Here is a 14,917-nt window from a genome sequence, read left to right as displayed (position 1 = left end):
TCATCACGTTCTGTCAATATTTCTTTGCATTTTTCTTTAGCTCTAGTCCTAATGATTCTTAACCTACCAGATCATTGTAATCTATGTTGCACTTTTTATGTAAAGTATCTAACCAGTTTTTATCAAATTTGCCTATTCCTAACAAGTGATATGAAGACTCAGACTTTTCTTTAAGTTTACATGTCTCTGTCAGTTGTTTCTCTATTGCCTACTGTAGTCTAAACTGCCTACCTAAACTACTTTCAAACTTTTACTGCCTTTCAGTAACACCAAACCTGATAATCCCCGACACTTTTTTCTTATTACTGCCCTAGTTAGACTATTTTACTTCAGCCTAAGATACTTTCCAGTCCTTGACAAACATTTTGTTGCCATTTAAATATCTCTCTCCAAACTCAACCTACTTGAACATTTTTTCTTTCACATCTTCACTAATCCTCATTCGTTCCTACAAATTACAGCTCCCTGATCTTCTTTTTCCTGTTGCCTTTACCTCTTTGTAGTTATTTCCATTAACTAAAATATTTTTCATCTATGTGTGAAAAGGTGCTTATACTTTGACTTGTAACCTGTCCACATCATTCAATGTGAATGTACAATAAATGCTATTGACTAAATTCAGCTTAGTTCAAAATTTATATCTGGTATGCTGAAATTTACTTTGCACTTGACTTTGAAGGTATTTAAATTTTTACATTAACTTATACTATGTTAGTGTTAGCAAATTGTATTTTTATTTGTATAGGTTTAAATTATATATCTGTATGATGTGTTTCTAAAAGGATAGATTATTTAAAACTTTTAGAGACAAAAATATTCTTAATAAATTTGGGAAGATTGGATTGATAATTTTGTATGTTTTATAAATATAATTCATAAATATAACTTTTCAGACATCTGTTTTGCTTAAAAGAGAGTACATCTGTTCCTGAGAATAAAAATATATAGTCATAAATAAAGAACTTAAACTTGGTCATCCAAGTTAGTGTACTTATCCAGGTCAATGAGAAGTCAATACAAACTACCTTCACAATCCTATCAGGAAAGTTTGGCAGTTTCTAATAATTGATATTCAGAAGTTTACAGAGTTAAATTTTATACACATTTTCATCTTCTAAGTAGAATTTACCAAATAGTCACTAAAAACTCTCATGCATTTAAACCTATAACAAATATTGCTTATTTAGATCTACAGGCCCTAATTTCAACTGTGATGAAAGTATTTTACTGATAAGAATAATTTATGAATAAAAATGTAATTTACTGAGTACCTTGGCAGTTAATGTTGATCGCTTCATCACAGTTCAGTCATGTTTAGAAAATCTAAGCAAGCTGTGTGATTACTCCAGGAAGCATGGAATGATGTGTTCAAATTAGTACCATCTGTGGACAGAAAAAGTTTGAGGTTTTTAGTCATTCTTAAAGAATGGAAATCTGATTCTCCATGCTGAAATGAGTGTAATCCTTTTTGTATCTGTAATTCAATAGGGCAGTTGCCTTGAAATAGTCTGGTTCAACACACAGTTCATCAAAGAGAAGATACTGGATATAAATGAGGGTTACTACTGGTCACTTATGAATACTTCTGAGGTAGTCTTGTTTAAAAATTTGTCTATAAGTTATACAATATATTTGGCCTCAGATCAGATTCATTTCTGGTTTATCTTTCTAAATACATTTGAGTAAAAATGTGGACTAGATTTTGTACCACGAGGAAACAGAAGGCTGTTTCAATGAACCATCACTTATTTCCACAGTCAGCAAACACTTACTGAGTGACAGTATGTTCTAGTGTCCCATCACTGCCTGTCATATACTAGGAGGTTGAAAGTGTCGTTATGCTTCCCATAGGCAGGTTACAAATAACTCTTGCTGGGATTTTTGTGGTTTTCTTTTCAATACCTTTTTTTCTCTGGAAACTTAATTGGAGAATACTAGAGTCTGCAAATTAATATTAATCTGCTGAAAATTTTTACTATGTAGCAAAATTTGTTAGTAACAAACACTAGCTATCCTAAAATCTGAACATCGGAGGAAAAAATAGTTGGTCATAGTCATCCCTCCAGTTGGAATCACGAAAGGGCAGCCTCCTCTGCCTTCTGTAGTTCAATAGCTAGTGAATATTTTCCTCCCACTTCCAGGAGTTTAGCAAACTCTAGGGAAAGAAAATTGAAACATGGGAAAGGTGACCAGTGGTAGATCTAAAAATAAATAAATAAATAAAATAAGGAAAATATTTGAACCATACTTCCTGATTCTCACGGGGAAAGAGCAGAGTGTAAGATTTTAATGAAATATAAAACTTTTCAAGGCCAGGCCCCATGGAGCATCCCTGTGATCCCAGCCCTCTGGGAGACTGAGGCAGATGGATCAGTTGAGCCCAAGAGTTCAAGATGAGCCTGAGTAAAATGGCAAAACTCCATCTCCACAAAAAGTACAAAATCAGCTGAGTGTGATGGCACACACCTGTGGTTCCAACTACCCAAGAGTCTGGGTTGGGAGGATCACATGAGCCTGGGAAGTTGAGGTTGCAATGAGCCATGATTATGCCACTGCACTCCAGCCTTGGCAACAGAGTGAGACTCTGTCTCAAGAAAAAAAAAAAAAGTAAAAATTTCTACATAGCAAAAACTATTACCAGCAAAATAAAAAGGCAAATAACAGATTTGGAAAATATATCTTCATCAAGTATCACAAAAAGTTTATATTAAAGGCTTAAATAAATAAATAGCAAAGCCATCTACCCAACAGAAAAAATAGTAAAGAATACAAATGATAGTTTATAGAAAAGTAAATTAAAGCGAGAGAAGTACAAATAAGCTTCACATTGAAATATAATTTTCCCCTCTGAAACTTTTACTGCATACTCTGTTGGCAAGTGTGTTGGGAACAGACACTCTCATGTATGTTGACAGGAGTAGATATTGATAAAACCTTTTTGGAATGTGATGTAGCAATGCTACAAATATGCATATATTTTACCTAGCAATGATTATCCTACAGATTTACTCACATATACCTGTGGAATATGAAAGCATAGGCTTATGCATTACGGCTTTTTATTGCACATATTGGACACAGCTCAATATCCTTTCATAGGGCCTGATAAAATCAAATTTGATATATCTATTTCAATGTGCTTACTCTATACAACTCAAAACACTAAAAGAAAAGGCAAAACATATCCAAAACATATATATAGTGACCCTAAATCCCAGTTTCCAGACAGTCTGGGTTTATGCTTGTTGTCCTGGCATTCCAACCAATAGACATTGCACCTGTCTGTATAACAAATAATTTGCTGCAATGGAGTGAATGTTTATATCCCCTGCAAAATTTATTTGTTGAGATCCCAACTCCCTGAGTGATGGTATTGGAAGGTAAGGCCTTTGAGAGGTAATTAGGACATGAGGGTAGAGCCCTCATGAATGGGATTAATGCCCTTAAACAAAGACTGCAGAGAGCTCTTTTGCCCTCTTTCTGCTATACAAGGACACAGCAAGAAGCCAGAAGTCTGGAACCAGGAGGCTGGTTCTTACCTGAACTCCACCATGCTGGCACCCTGATCTCTGACTTTCAGTTTCAGAAGGGTGAGAAATAAATTTCTATTGTTTGCAAATCACTCAGTCTATAGTAAGTTGCTACAGCAGCCCAAACTAACTAAGACAGTCACTCTAGGTATACTCTTTGGAAGTACGGGAAGGGACTGGCATGAGGAAGGGAGTGGAATATGAGTTCAGATGAAGAGAAAGGGAAAGTTGCACTTCAGCCTGTGCAACAGAGTGAGACCTTGTCTGAAAAAGAAAATTAAGTATCCCACTGTACTTCAGATAAAGCTAAAAATCATACATTTGATTTAAAGGCTCAGTGTGATGTGATTCCACCTACGTCACCTACTTTCTCTCTTCCAATTTGTCTCCTTATAGATTCAGCAGCCTTCATTAATTGTTTTCAATGTGTGATGCTCTCTTCTTCTTCAGAGTCTTAACATAAAAAAAAAATCTGATATTTTTTTATCTGTGAAGCTTCTTCTTATCCTTCAGATCTCTAATTAAATTATCCTTCATCAGGAAAGCTAAATAAAGTCCCCTGTTACAACCTCAATTCATTTGCTCACATTCAAAAAATATTTATTGAATCACTATTTTGTTTCATGCAGTAGTCTGGACTCTGAGAGACACAATCTGATATGTACATTGACATTTTATGTGTATATAACCTATAAATAAACATATTTTGGATCATTTTAAAATATTTTTATTGCGATGGTTGCAGAAGCAAAACTTTTCTCAATTTTTTATATAGAATGTTGGGGTGATGTGGAGGTGAAAGTAGATTAGACCACTTTGGGGTAGGTTTTCAGTGCGGAGCTAAGATTTATAGGAATATAAATATCAGTTCAAAATAATGCAGGCTGTACAAACAAATAGAGCTATCTGAAAATAAATTTTAAAATAAACTCCCCTTGAGATGTTGAGTTTCTCCTTGCTCTATATATGTAAGCAGAGGCTGGGTAAGTAGTGACAGCTCATTTTGTAGGGGGAGATTGTATTGCTCTTCTATTGCTGTGTAACAAATTTTCACAAACTTCATGGCTTCAAACAATACCAGTTTATTAGCTCATAGTTTTATAGGTCAGAGGTCCAGGGTATGCTGTGCCTAGGTTCTCTACTTAGTCTCACAAGTTAAAGTCAAGTTGTTTGTCAACATTTTCTCGTGTAACTTAGAGTCCTCTCCCAATTTCACATGGTTATGGCAGAATTTAGTTCCTTGCAGTCATTGGACTGAGAGCCCCTTTCCTGGCTGGCTTTTAGCTAAGGGCTGCTCTCAGCTCCTAAAGATGTTCTGTGTTCTTTATCATGCAGCTCCCTCCTTCTTCAAAGCCAGCAATGGAGAAATTTTTGTAAATTTAATCCATCTCTTTAAATCTTGGACTTCCTTTTCTGCAAACAGCCAAAAATACTATTTTGCTTTTAGAGGGCTCAGGTTATAAGGTCAGGTCCATTGAATAGTTCTCTATTTTAAAGTAAACTGATTACAATTCTTAGTTATAGCAGCAACGTAGCTTTCCATCTGTACCTAGATCAGGGTTTGGTTGAGTAAGTGGAAGAATCTCTTTGTACAGGGACTGGGAATCTTGAGGGGTATCTGCAGACACAAAGGTCAGACAAAGAGACAAGCTGACCAAGATAATCTCTCAATTTCAAATTCTGAGATTCTGTGATTTTCTCATTTATTTGCCTGTTCTTACGGATTCAATCACCAAAATATATCTTTAAAACTTCTGTCCTGTTGCTATTATCTAATTTTGTCTTTCCTGGACAAATCAAATAGTCTCTGAATTTCTCCCTTTTCCTGTTTTGCAGTTACCAGACTGGACTTGATAAAATGTACCTCTGGACATACTGTGACTTTTTTTTTATAGCTTTCCATTGCCTGACAAGCTATCTATAGTGTCTTCTGACACAGTAAGTCCCCAAACTATTGTGCAGCCTTTCTGTTATTGCCAGCATGAATTATAAGCTGCAATTAAACTTGTCTTAGCTCACTCTCTCTTCTATGATCTCCACTTTTACAATCAGTGAAATTCCATCTCACATACCATCTCTTCTCTAAAAGCATTTTCTGCACACCCAAGTCAATCAAATGTATCTGATTATGTTTGAATATTTTGAAAATGTATCTTATGTTCAGATGATCCAAGTTCAAATTTAGTGACTGAGGGATTTGAAAAAATTATGAAAATTCTACTTTTTAGCCAATTCTAAAACTTCTTCCTCTATAAATGTACATTTTTTCTAAAGATAGTGTTTTCTCTAATTGCTTTTCTTCATGATAGGTAAAAGTAAAACAGAATGTGTTGTAAATAGTGTGACAAATGCTCTGTCTTACTACTACTTTTAATGTTAATGTTCAATTAAATATAATAAGATTTGATAATAAATATTAATATTTAAAAACAAAGTAATTGAATCTGATCATAAGACTTTAAGTAATCTAATAACTGTTTTCTATTGCTTTATAACTTCTCTTATGTTTTGGTAAATATATATATATGTATATATATACGTATATATGTAGTATATAAGCAGTAGATACATAAGTAATTAGATAGAAATTTAAGATGAAATCCAAAATTGTAACTGAAGTCCAGACCTCTCTACAGAATCCAGACTCAAGCACCTATCTAGTATTTGATATCTCCTTCTGGGTGTCTGAGAGGAATTTCAAACTTAACCTACTCAAAAGAAACTGTTAATCTTCCTCCCCAAAGCTTATCTTTCTCACAATCACCAGTATCTTGGTTAATAGTGACTTCATCTTTTTATTTGCTCAATCCAAAAACCTTAGGGCATTTTTTGTCCCTCTCTTTCTCTGATATTTTACATACCGCACATCGGCAAACCCTGTCAGCTCTCCTTCACATTATATTCAGGATTTGAACGTTTCTCTTCCCTTCTGCCGCTACCACCTTGGACCAGGCTGCCGTGATCTCTTGTGTTGACAGTGCAGTTGCCTGCTAATTACTCTCCTTGTTTCCAGCCTTGTTACCTTTCAGTCTGTTCCAAACACAGTAGCTAGAGTGATTCTGTGAAAGAGAGAGCCTGTCACTTCTCTGGTCAGATTAAAGCCATGACAATGTCCTCTAGTGTCAAATACTGGTAGCTTCTACCAGCACTCAGGCCTTCTTGTTATTCTCCAAATATACCAGGCATGCCTCCAACTGTACAGTTTCCTCTGCTGCAAATTTCTCTTTCTGAACTATTCACATGGGTAGGTTCCCTACCTACATATGGAACTTAGTATCTTCTAATTTCTTCTCTGACTACCTAATTTAAATTTTCAATATCCCTGAAACTCTCCTTATTCCCATTCTTTTTTTCTCCATAACACTGATCATCATCCAAAACACTATACAGTTGGCCCTCCGAATTCATGTGTTCTGCTCCCATAGATTCAATCCACTACAGATGAAAAATATACAAAACCAAAATGTATCTGTACCCAACATGTCCGGACATTTGTTTCTTGGCATTAATCCCTAAACAGTACAACTATTTATAGAGCATTTACATTGTGTTAGGTATTATAAATAACCTAGAGATTATTTGAATTATATGAGATGTGCATAATTTATATGTAAATACCATACCATTTTATATAAGGAACTTTAACATCTTCTGATTTTGTTCTCTGTGGAAGTTCTGGGAACCAGTCCCCTGCAGATACCAAAGGTGACTATGTACAATACTTATTTATACTTTTATTGTTTATAGCTCCCCTGAATGTAAACCTCTTAGAGGCAGGAATTTTTGTCTGTGTTGTTCATTGTATTTTCAGCACCTACAATCCCACCTGTACATATATGATGTTCTTAGATATTTATTGAATGTTGAATTAATGTATCTGTAGAGATCAATGAGTTTTCTAAATATGTATTAGTTTTCTTATTTTTAAATGTGAATATAAACTACAGTTTGCATTAATTATGTAATTTTCACATGTCATCATTTTTATTCTCTTTATCTCCATCTTCTTAACAAGGGTCCTTGAAGATACACAAAGAAAGGCATGGTTGAGAAAATTTCCAATACCACTTATTTCATTGCTCTTTCATATTTCTAACCATAACATGCTTATATTACTTGCCCAATAAACTGCCTCTTGAAAACAGGACATGAATTCCTACCACCAGGCTCAGAGCCTGACACATGATATGCATTTGGCAAACCAGTAGTTAGTATGAAAGCAAACAAATGACTCCAAGTAGGATCATGTGTTAATTCTAAATATACATGAGATAAAACTTTAAAAAGATGAATTACATGCATTAAAATTGTCAGTAATATTGTTTATTTAAAATGGTTTTATAATCAACATTTAGCAGATATAAGATATGCTTATGTTTATTTAGACATTTAAATACACAAATATCTTCCCTTGGAACCTAATATTACAAACACATACCATACCTAGGGAAGTACTTAGGATGACATGAACTTACAGTTTTCCTTTGCCAAAGTTTGTTTATATAAGCCACTTATGATTAAATTTGGGAGCAAAATTAGGAATTAATAAATTACAATTATTTTGTCCTCTACCTTTTTAAAATGGTGATCTCAGAAGCATCACTTTAAGGTTCTTCTCATTAAGTGTGGGGATAATTAATCTAAGTGCTGTAGTAATTTGACAGATCTCTACTAGGTGCTCCATAATAGAATTCTATTCTTTCTTCTGTTTATAAAGTGTTCGGTAATTCTAACTGCTTTTAATTTTTTCCTTTAATTTTTAGTTCCCAGTGTTCCCACAAATATTGCTTTTTCTGATGTTCAGTCAACGAGTGCAACATTGACATGGATAAGACCTGATACTATCTTTGGCTACTTTCAAAATTACAAAATTACCACTCAACTTCGTGCTCAAAAATGCAAAGAATGGGAATCCGAAGAATGTGTTGAATATCAAAAAACTCAATACCTCTATGAAGCTAACTTAACTGAAGAGACAGTATATGGATTAAAGAAATTTAGATGGTATAGATTTCAAGTGGCCGCCAGCACCAATGCTGGCTATGGCAATGCTTCAAATTGGATTTCTACACAGACTCTGCCTGGCCGTGAGTATTGTTCTGACATATACATACTGATTTCTGTTATATTCTATATGTCTATAAATTATGCTTTATGCTTAATCCAATTATGTGTAAAATCACTGAACATAGAAATAACTGAGGACACTAACATATATAACATGTTTATTTTTAATTAATTGAAACCCAATGAGAAATTCAATGTTAATCATTATTAGGGCTTTTCTCAAACTCCCAAAGTTGTGCCAAGGTCCCAGAGTCTCATGTTGCAACATTGCATTGTGGGAGGCTTCTCTGATGGTCTACCATTAAGCCATACTGATTATCATCTAATGCCTTTGACCCATGCCCACATTTTTCCTTCATATTTGGAGGCTCTGCTGCTTTTAAGCTTGACTTTACAACCTTTTCAGTGACTTCAAACTTATATACACACACGTGTGACCATGGTAACCCTGATTGATCTGTCTGCAAGTAGTTTTTCAGCTTGCGTTTTTCAACTGCACAAAATCCTGAGGCAAAGAAATATCAAGTGTTTAACTCCCAGCTTGAGATAGGAAGACGAAAAAAATACAGAGGAAAACTACATATGCTCAAAATTATTTTACCATATAAACATCTTTCAGGACTTTAAATGCTTTTCGATTCAAACTACTCAATGTATGGGTAAAGATTACTCTTGCAACCTAGGTTTTGTGTTTATAACTAACTGGTTGCCCTGCTTGCTTAGATAGTATCAGTAACCATAATTAAGTAAATACATTTCTATTCCTTATCCTGAACTCTGTCTACATAGAATTGTGATGGTTTCTATGCAACATAAATAAGTTGCAAATCAAGTCCTACAAACTAGAGCTCTGGGGAATGGCTGCATTCTCTGAAATGCCATTTCTGCCCCAGCTCTCCAGAGCACATTTCAGGTTTGCTAGGTCACCCGTCCCATATAAGCCCTCCAGTTATGGACCTTATGTTATCATCTTCCTGTCTTGACTGAGACTCTTAGAAGGTGATTCCTTTCAAATCCAAATCACATTTTCTTAAACATTTTGATACTTATTAGTAAAGTAGTATACCTACACACACACACACACACACACACACACACACACACACACACACATACACACAGATTTTCAGTGACAAATACCATGTTAGGCACTTACAGACAGTGAAATAAACTTTGATCTAGAGGCTTTGTTTTCTAGGCCACCAATTGTGTCTCTTATTACAATTTCCCAGAGTATCTGGCACAATGTTTGTAATAGTAAATGTCCAATAAATGTTTGTTAATGTAATTCAGCATTTGAGGTAGAACTCTGACAACAGTCTGTGACACAATTGTCCAACCCTTTCTATCTTTGGCACTTTGACACTTGGTTTCTGTAAGGTCTGCCCTTCTGGTTTTTATCCTGCCTTCTTAGTAGCTTTTTCTCAGTCCTCTTTGCTGAATTATTCTCAGCAAATAATTCTAACTGTAAGCATTGGAGAGACCAGAGAGCTATACTTGGCCCTTTCTATTCTTTATCAACATACAACCCCAAGGAGATTTTACCTTAAGTACCTTTATTCTGGTCTATGGCTTTGAAGTCTACTTACATCCTGATTATTCTCAAATCCTGTTTCCAGTCCCGAATGCTGCCTACAACTCCAGATCAGTGTATCTACCTTATCAACTAATCACTGGGCATGTGTGTTGAATATAATTATCTAAATTAGCATGACCAAACACCAAACCTTCTCATATCATTATTTATCTGTTGCAGAAAACGAAAATCTAGGCACTGTTCCTTTTCTCCTCAATCCTACCAATGATTCATTTCAACCACAACATCTAAACAAATCCCTCCATTTGTATTACTATTACATTAGTCCAATCCTTCATTACTGCTCCCACAGCACTAGCCTCCCTAGCCTCCTACACTGCCAGACCAGTCTTTTTCAGTCTAAAGCAGATGATGACACTTTCTTGCTTATAGCTATCCAATGAACTCCCATGGCTTTTAGAATAAACTTTACATTTCTTTTTTTTTTTTTTTTTTTTTTGAGACGAAGTTTCACTCTTGTTACCCAGGCTGGAGTGCAATGGCGCGATCTCGGCTCACCGCAACCTCCGCCTCCTGGATTCAGGCAATTCTCCTGCCTCAGCCTCCTGAGTAGCTGGGATTACAGGCATGCGCCATCATGCCTAGCTAATTTTTTTTTTGTATTTTTAGTAGAGACGGGGTTTCACCATGTTGACCAGGATGGTCTCGATCTGTTGACCTCGTGATCCACCCGCCTCGGAACTTTACATTTTTTAACATAGTTAACAAGCCGTATATGACCTGGCTCTTACCTTAAACTTTAACATTATTTATATCACTTTCCGCCTTACCATTGTCTTCCACTCACACTAGACTTTTTTGTTGCTTACACAAAATAAATTCTTAGAACGTATACCTTTGCATTCCATTTCTTTTAATTAGAATGTTCTACCACCTTCTTCACATTAGCAGATTCTTATGACATAGATCGCTACTTAAATGATGCCTGCTCACAATGAATGAATTTCCCTGACCACTCAATCTAAAAATAGCCTTGCAGTAATCTTCTACAATATTATTTTATTTTAATGAACATTTATAATTATATGATCATTTTTATTTACTTGTGTTTAGGGTCTGCCTTGATCATTGCTGTTGCCTTTTTCTTTCTTTCTTTTTCTTTCTTCTCTTTTCTTCTTTCTTTCTTTCTTTTTTCTTTCTCTCTCTCTCCTTCTTCCTCCCTCCCTCTCTTTCTTTCCTTCCTCTTTCTTTCTTTCTTCTTTTTTTCTCTTTCTTCCTCCTCCCCCTCTCTCTTTCTTATCTCTTTCTTTCTTTCTTTCCTTCCTTCCTTTCTTTTTTCTTTTTCTTTCTGTCTTTCTTCTTTCTTTCTTTCTCTTTCTTTCTTCCTTTCTTTCATCTTTCTTTCTTTTTCTCTCTTTGTCTTTTTTTGTATGTGTGACAGAATCTCACTCCTTCACCCAGGCTGGAGTGCAGGGACACAATCACAGTTCACTACAGCCTCTACCTCCTGGGCTCAAGCAATCCTTCCACCTCAGACTCCCAAGTAGCCGAGACTACAAGCACATGCCACTGTGCCTTGCTAATTTTTTAAAAAAAATTTTGATAGAAATGAGGTCTCACTATGTTGCCCAAACTGGTCTTGAACTCTTGGGCTCAAGTGACCCTCTTGCCCTGGCCTCCCAAACTGCTGAGATTACAGGCGTGAGCCACCATGCCATGCATATTTTCTTATTGTCTAGAATAATTCCCAGTACTAGTAGATACTCTATAAACATTCCCTGAATGAGGGAAATTTGATTGAATAAGTTTTAGTGAGTAGGACAAAATAGATAGTTTTCCAGTGCAGGTGATGATAAGGATATGATGCTATAACAAAGAAAGCAAAAATATGGAAAAAATTCAGTTTACTTTGGGGTTAGTTAATAGGTATGATTATTTTGAACCTTCAAATTTTGTCAAGAAATAGCTATTCTAATATAACTAGAAAACAGAAATAAGTAAGTGCTCAGAGATTAGAACCAAATACATTAGCAGCCTAGAGCTGGCTTGTGGACAGCTGATTCATAACCTTTGGTTAAAACATGCCTGTGCCTTTGTGCCTGCTGCCACTAAGGGTTCCCATTCTGAGTATCTCACTTGGGGAGTACCTGCTTCTAATTACTGCATTGAGCCAGGAAGTGAACTTTTTAAATGCATAGTCTCTTGCAAGCACACTTGACACTATTACAAAAGATGTTTAATTAGCATAAAACAACATATAACATGATCAGTTCAGAAGTTGGTAAATGAAACTGAAAAGTTGGATTTCTAAATAATCCTACATTCTCAAGTCTTTCCATTTGAATGTCATTCTTTCCACCCTATTTCCTTCACTTCTTACCCACTTTTGAGGTCTATGGCCATATTTTATTTCCAGGGAACACAGGGAAAATGGACTTTCTACCACTGTGCTTAGGAGAGAAAGGTGAAAAGATTTATCTTTTTCAACTGTGTGATAACATTTGATTGCATTTGCAAAATTCATAGCTTTTCAACTGTGTTGTATGTGGATGAGGATAATTGTTTAAGTTTTGACAATGAGTTGGTTACTCTTCTTTTAGTTTCAAGAATGGAGGAATTTTTTGCTTCCAAAGGAAGAGAAGACATTTTACTAATGATAAATATTGCACATTTGAATTTCCACATTTCATAATTATACATCAAAATAAAAGTTCTACTTCTTATATTAAGTCAGGAAGAGATAATTTGAGATTACATTTGATACAAAAGACAAAAACCCACTGCATATATTATTGCAACATAATATATATGGTGAAGTAACAGAATAAAAGAAATTAGAACAGTTAAGTAACAAAAGTCTTGAAGAGCAATAATACTTTTCATATTAAAAATAAGGCATTCATAGATGTTGCTTCTGCATGCCAAAGTTGAAAATATGGGCATTTTGCAAACTCAAAAAATCTAGATGAAGAAAATTAATGTTTTGTATTATTTATAATTGACTCAAAAAAGTGGTATGGGTCACCTGGTAGCTCATGTCTGTAATCCCACCACTTTGGGAGGCTGACGTGGGCAGATCGTTTGAGGTCAGGAATTTGAAACCAGCCTGGCCAACCTGGCCAACCTGGTAAAGCCCTGTCTCTTCTATAAATACAAAAACAATTAGCTGGGTATGGTGGTGCATACCTGCAACCCCAGCTACTTGGAAGGCTTTGAGGCAGGAGAAACGCTTGAACTCAGGAGGTGGAGATTGCAATAAGCTGAGATTACACCACTGCCCTCTAGCCTGGGTGACAAAGCCAGACTCCATCTCAAAAAAAAAAAAAAAAATGTGGTATGTTGTTTCATGATAGAGGATAAAATAACAACTTTTTCTCTGAGTTACAGAAAAGACTAAACAACAATATGAAATAGTACAAAATAACTATTTCAGAGAACTGTATTTTATTCTAATAACATCAAGTTGTATTCGAGCACTTAGTAATATAACATCTTGTCAAAACCTGGAGCTTCTCCATAAAGAGCTATTGATTAATGGCTAGTTTGAAATTAAATTGTTTAAAATGTGAGTAACTCAATTAAGAGACCACTAGTTTTAATAATAAATATTATAAAAGGTTCTACAGTGGATTATAGAATCAGAAAATATGTTATAATTAATTATCTGAGCCCATAAAGAAGAGCATCAAAACTGAGGATCAGGGAGCAAAGTCAGAATGCAAGCTGAGAATTAAATTGGATTACCATATGAATCTGAATATACACCTGTAAAACTGAATAAATAAGGGAAATAATATTCAACCAATTTAAGCTAACCATTCTTTCTCTCACATACTCTTACCTAGATCATTGAAGTCAAATTGCTTTTGTCCTTAAATAATCATATAATAGCCATATTTCTACTGCATGCTGAGTGTTATGGATACAAATATAAGCATGAAAATTTAAAAAATAGTAGAAATATTTAACTTGAAACATTAGTCCTGAAAATTATTTTACTCATCTATTTTTCTGATTAACCTTAAAGTCAAAAGCAGTTTCAGTGGTGTGTGTATATATGTGGTGGTGATGTAAAGTCAAAAGCTGTTAAATGCCTCTGTGGTGCACAAGAGATACTTAATGCTGAGGAAATGTACAACTTAAAAGGAGTGTGGGTGTGAAATTAGTACAGAACAAAATGAAACAAAATGGGAGTCTCATAATGTGCATCTCCTATAGACCACCAAGACTGGAAGACAGAAAGAAAGGAAAATTCCTGGGGTAGCACTTAGGTTGTGAAAACCACAGGATACCATACTCATGAGGAATTTTAACTACCCAAACATCTGTTAGGTTAAAAAAAATTCAGCAAAACATGCCTCATCAAAGAAGTTTCCAAGGAATGCAACTTTATGATCTAAAAAGAAGAAAAACCAAATAGCGGGCAAAGTACACTTTAACATTATTTAAAATTAGAAATTGTTAATGTGTTAACTATATATTCAGTTGTTTTCCTTAGTTTCTTCTAAACTGTGTAATGCACTTATGTGATAAATTTATAGTTACAGAGATATAAATTATCATTTTTATAAAGAAGGAATTATATAATGGTGAGAAAATAAATAGATACTTCAAGACATTTAGATGCTCATTTGGTGGCAAAGTACAGTTTTAGGGTAAGCTTTATCTTGCTGCCACTAGAGAAAATAAATATCATTTATTCTAGACATGATGGTTGCACTTCTGCAAAATTAGTTAGATGCTGTTGAGAGTCTTCTAAATTAGTTACCCAGGACTCCATAAT

The 14,917-nt window shown here is 34.9% G+C and overlaps 1 protein-coding gene across 1 annotated transcript in view; it reads left to right on the top strand.

Annotated features, from left to right (window-relative positions):
* Positions 1-14,917, top strand: part of PTPRQ (protein tyrosine phosphatase receptor type Q) — a 214,004-nt gene that overhangs the window by 112,979 nt on the left and 86,108 nt on the right. Inside the window, exon 26 of the mRNA XM_064376936.1 lies at positions 8,294-8,617. Within this exon, the coding sequence (XP_064233006.1) occupies positions 8,294-8,617 (324 nt within the window). The remainder of the gene's footprint in view (positions 1-8,293; positions 8,618-14,917) is intronic.

This window comes from Aotus nancymaae, unplaced genomic scaffold (genome assembly GCF_030222135.1).
Source record: "Aotus nancymaae isolate 86718 unplaced genomic scaffold, 86718_ANA_hifiasm-v0.15.2.pri h1tg000016l, whole genome shotgun sequence".
Taxonomy (NCBI): domain Eukaryota; kingdom Metazoa; phylum Chordata; class Mammalia; order Primates; family Aotidae; genus Aotus; species Aotus nancymaae.
Note: the sequence above shows the minus strand (reverse complement) of the source record. Positions and strands in the feature narration are given on the sequence as shown.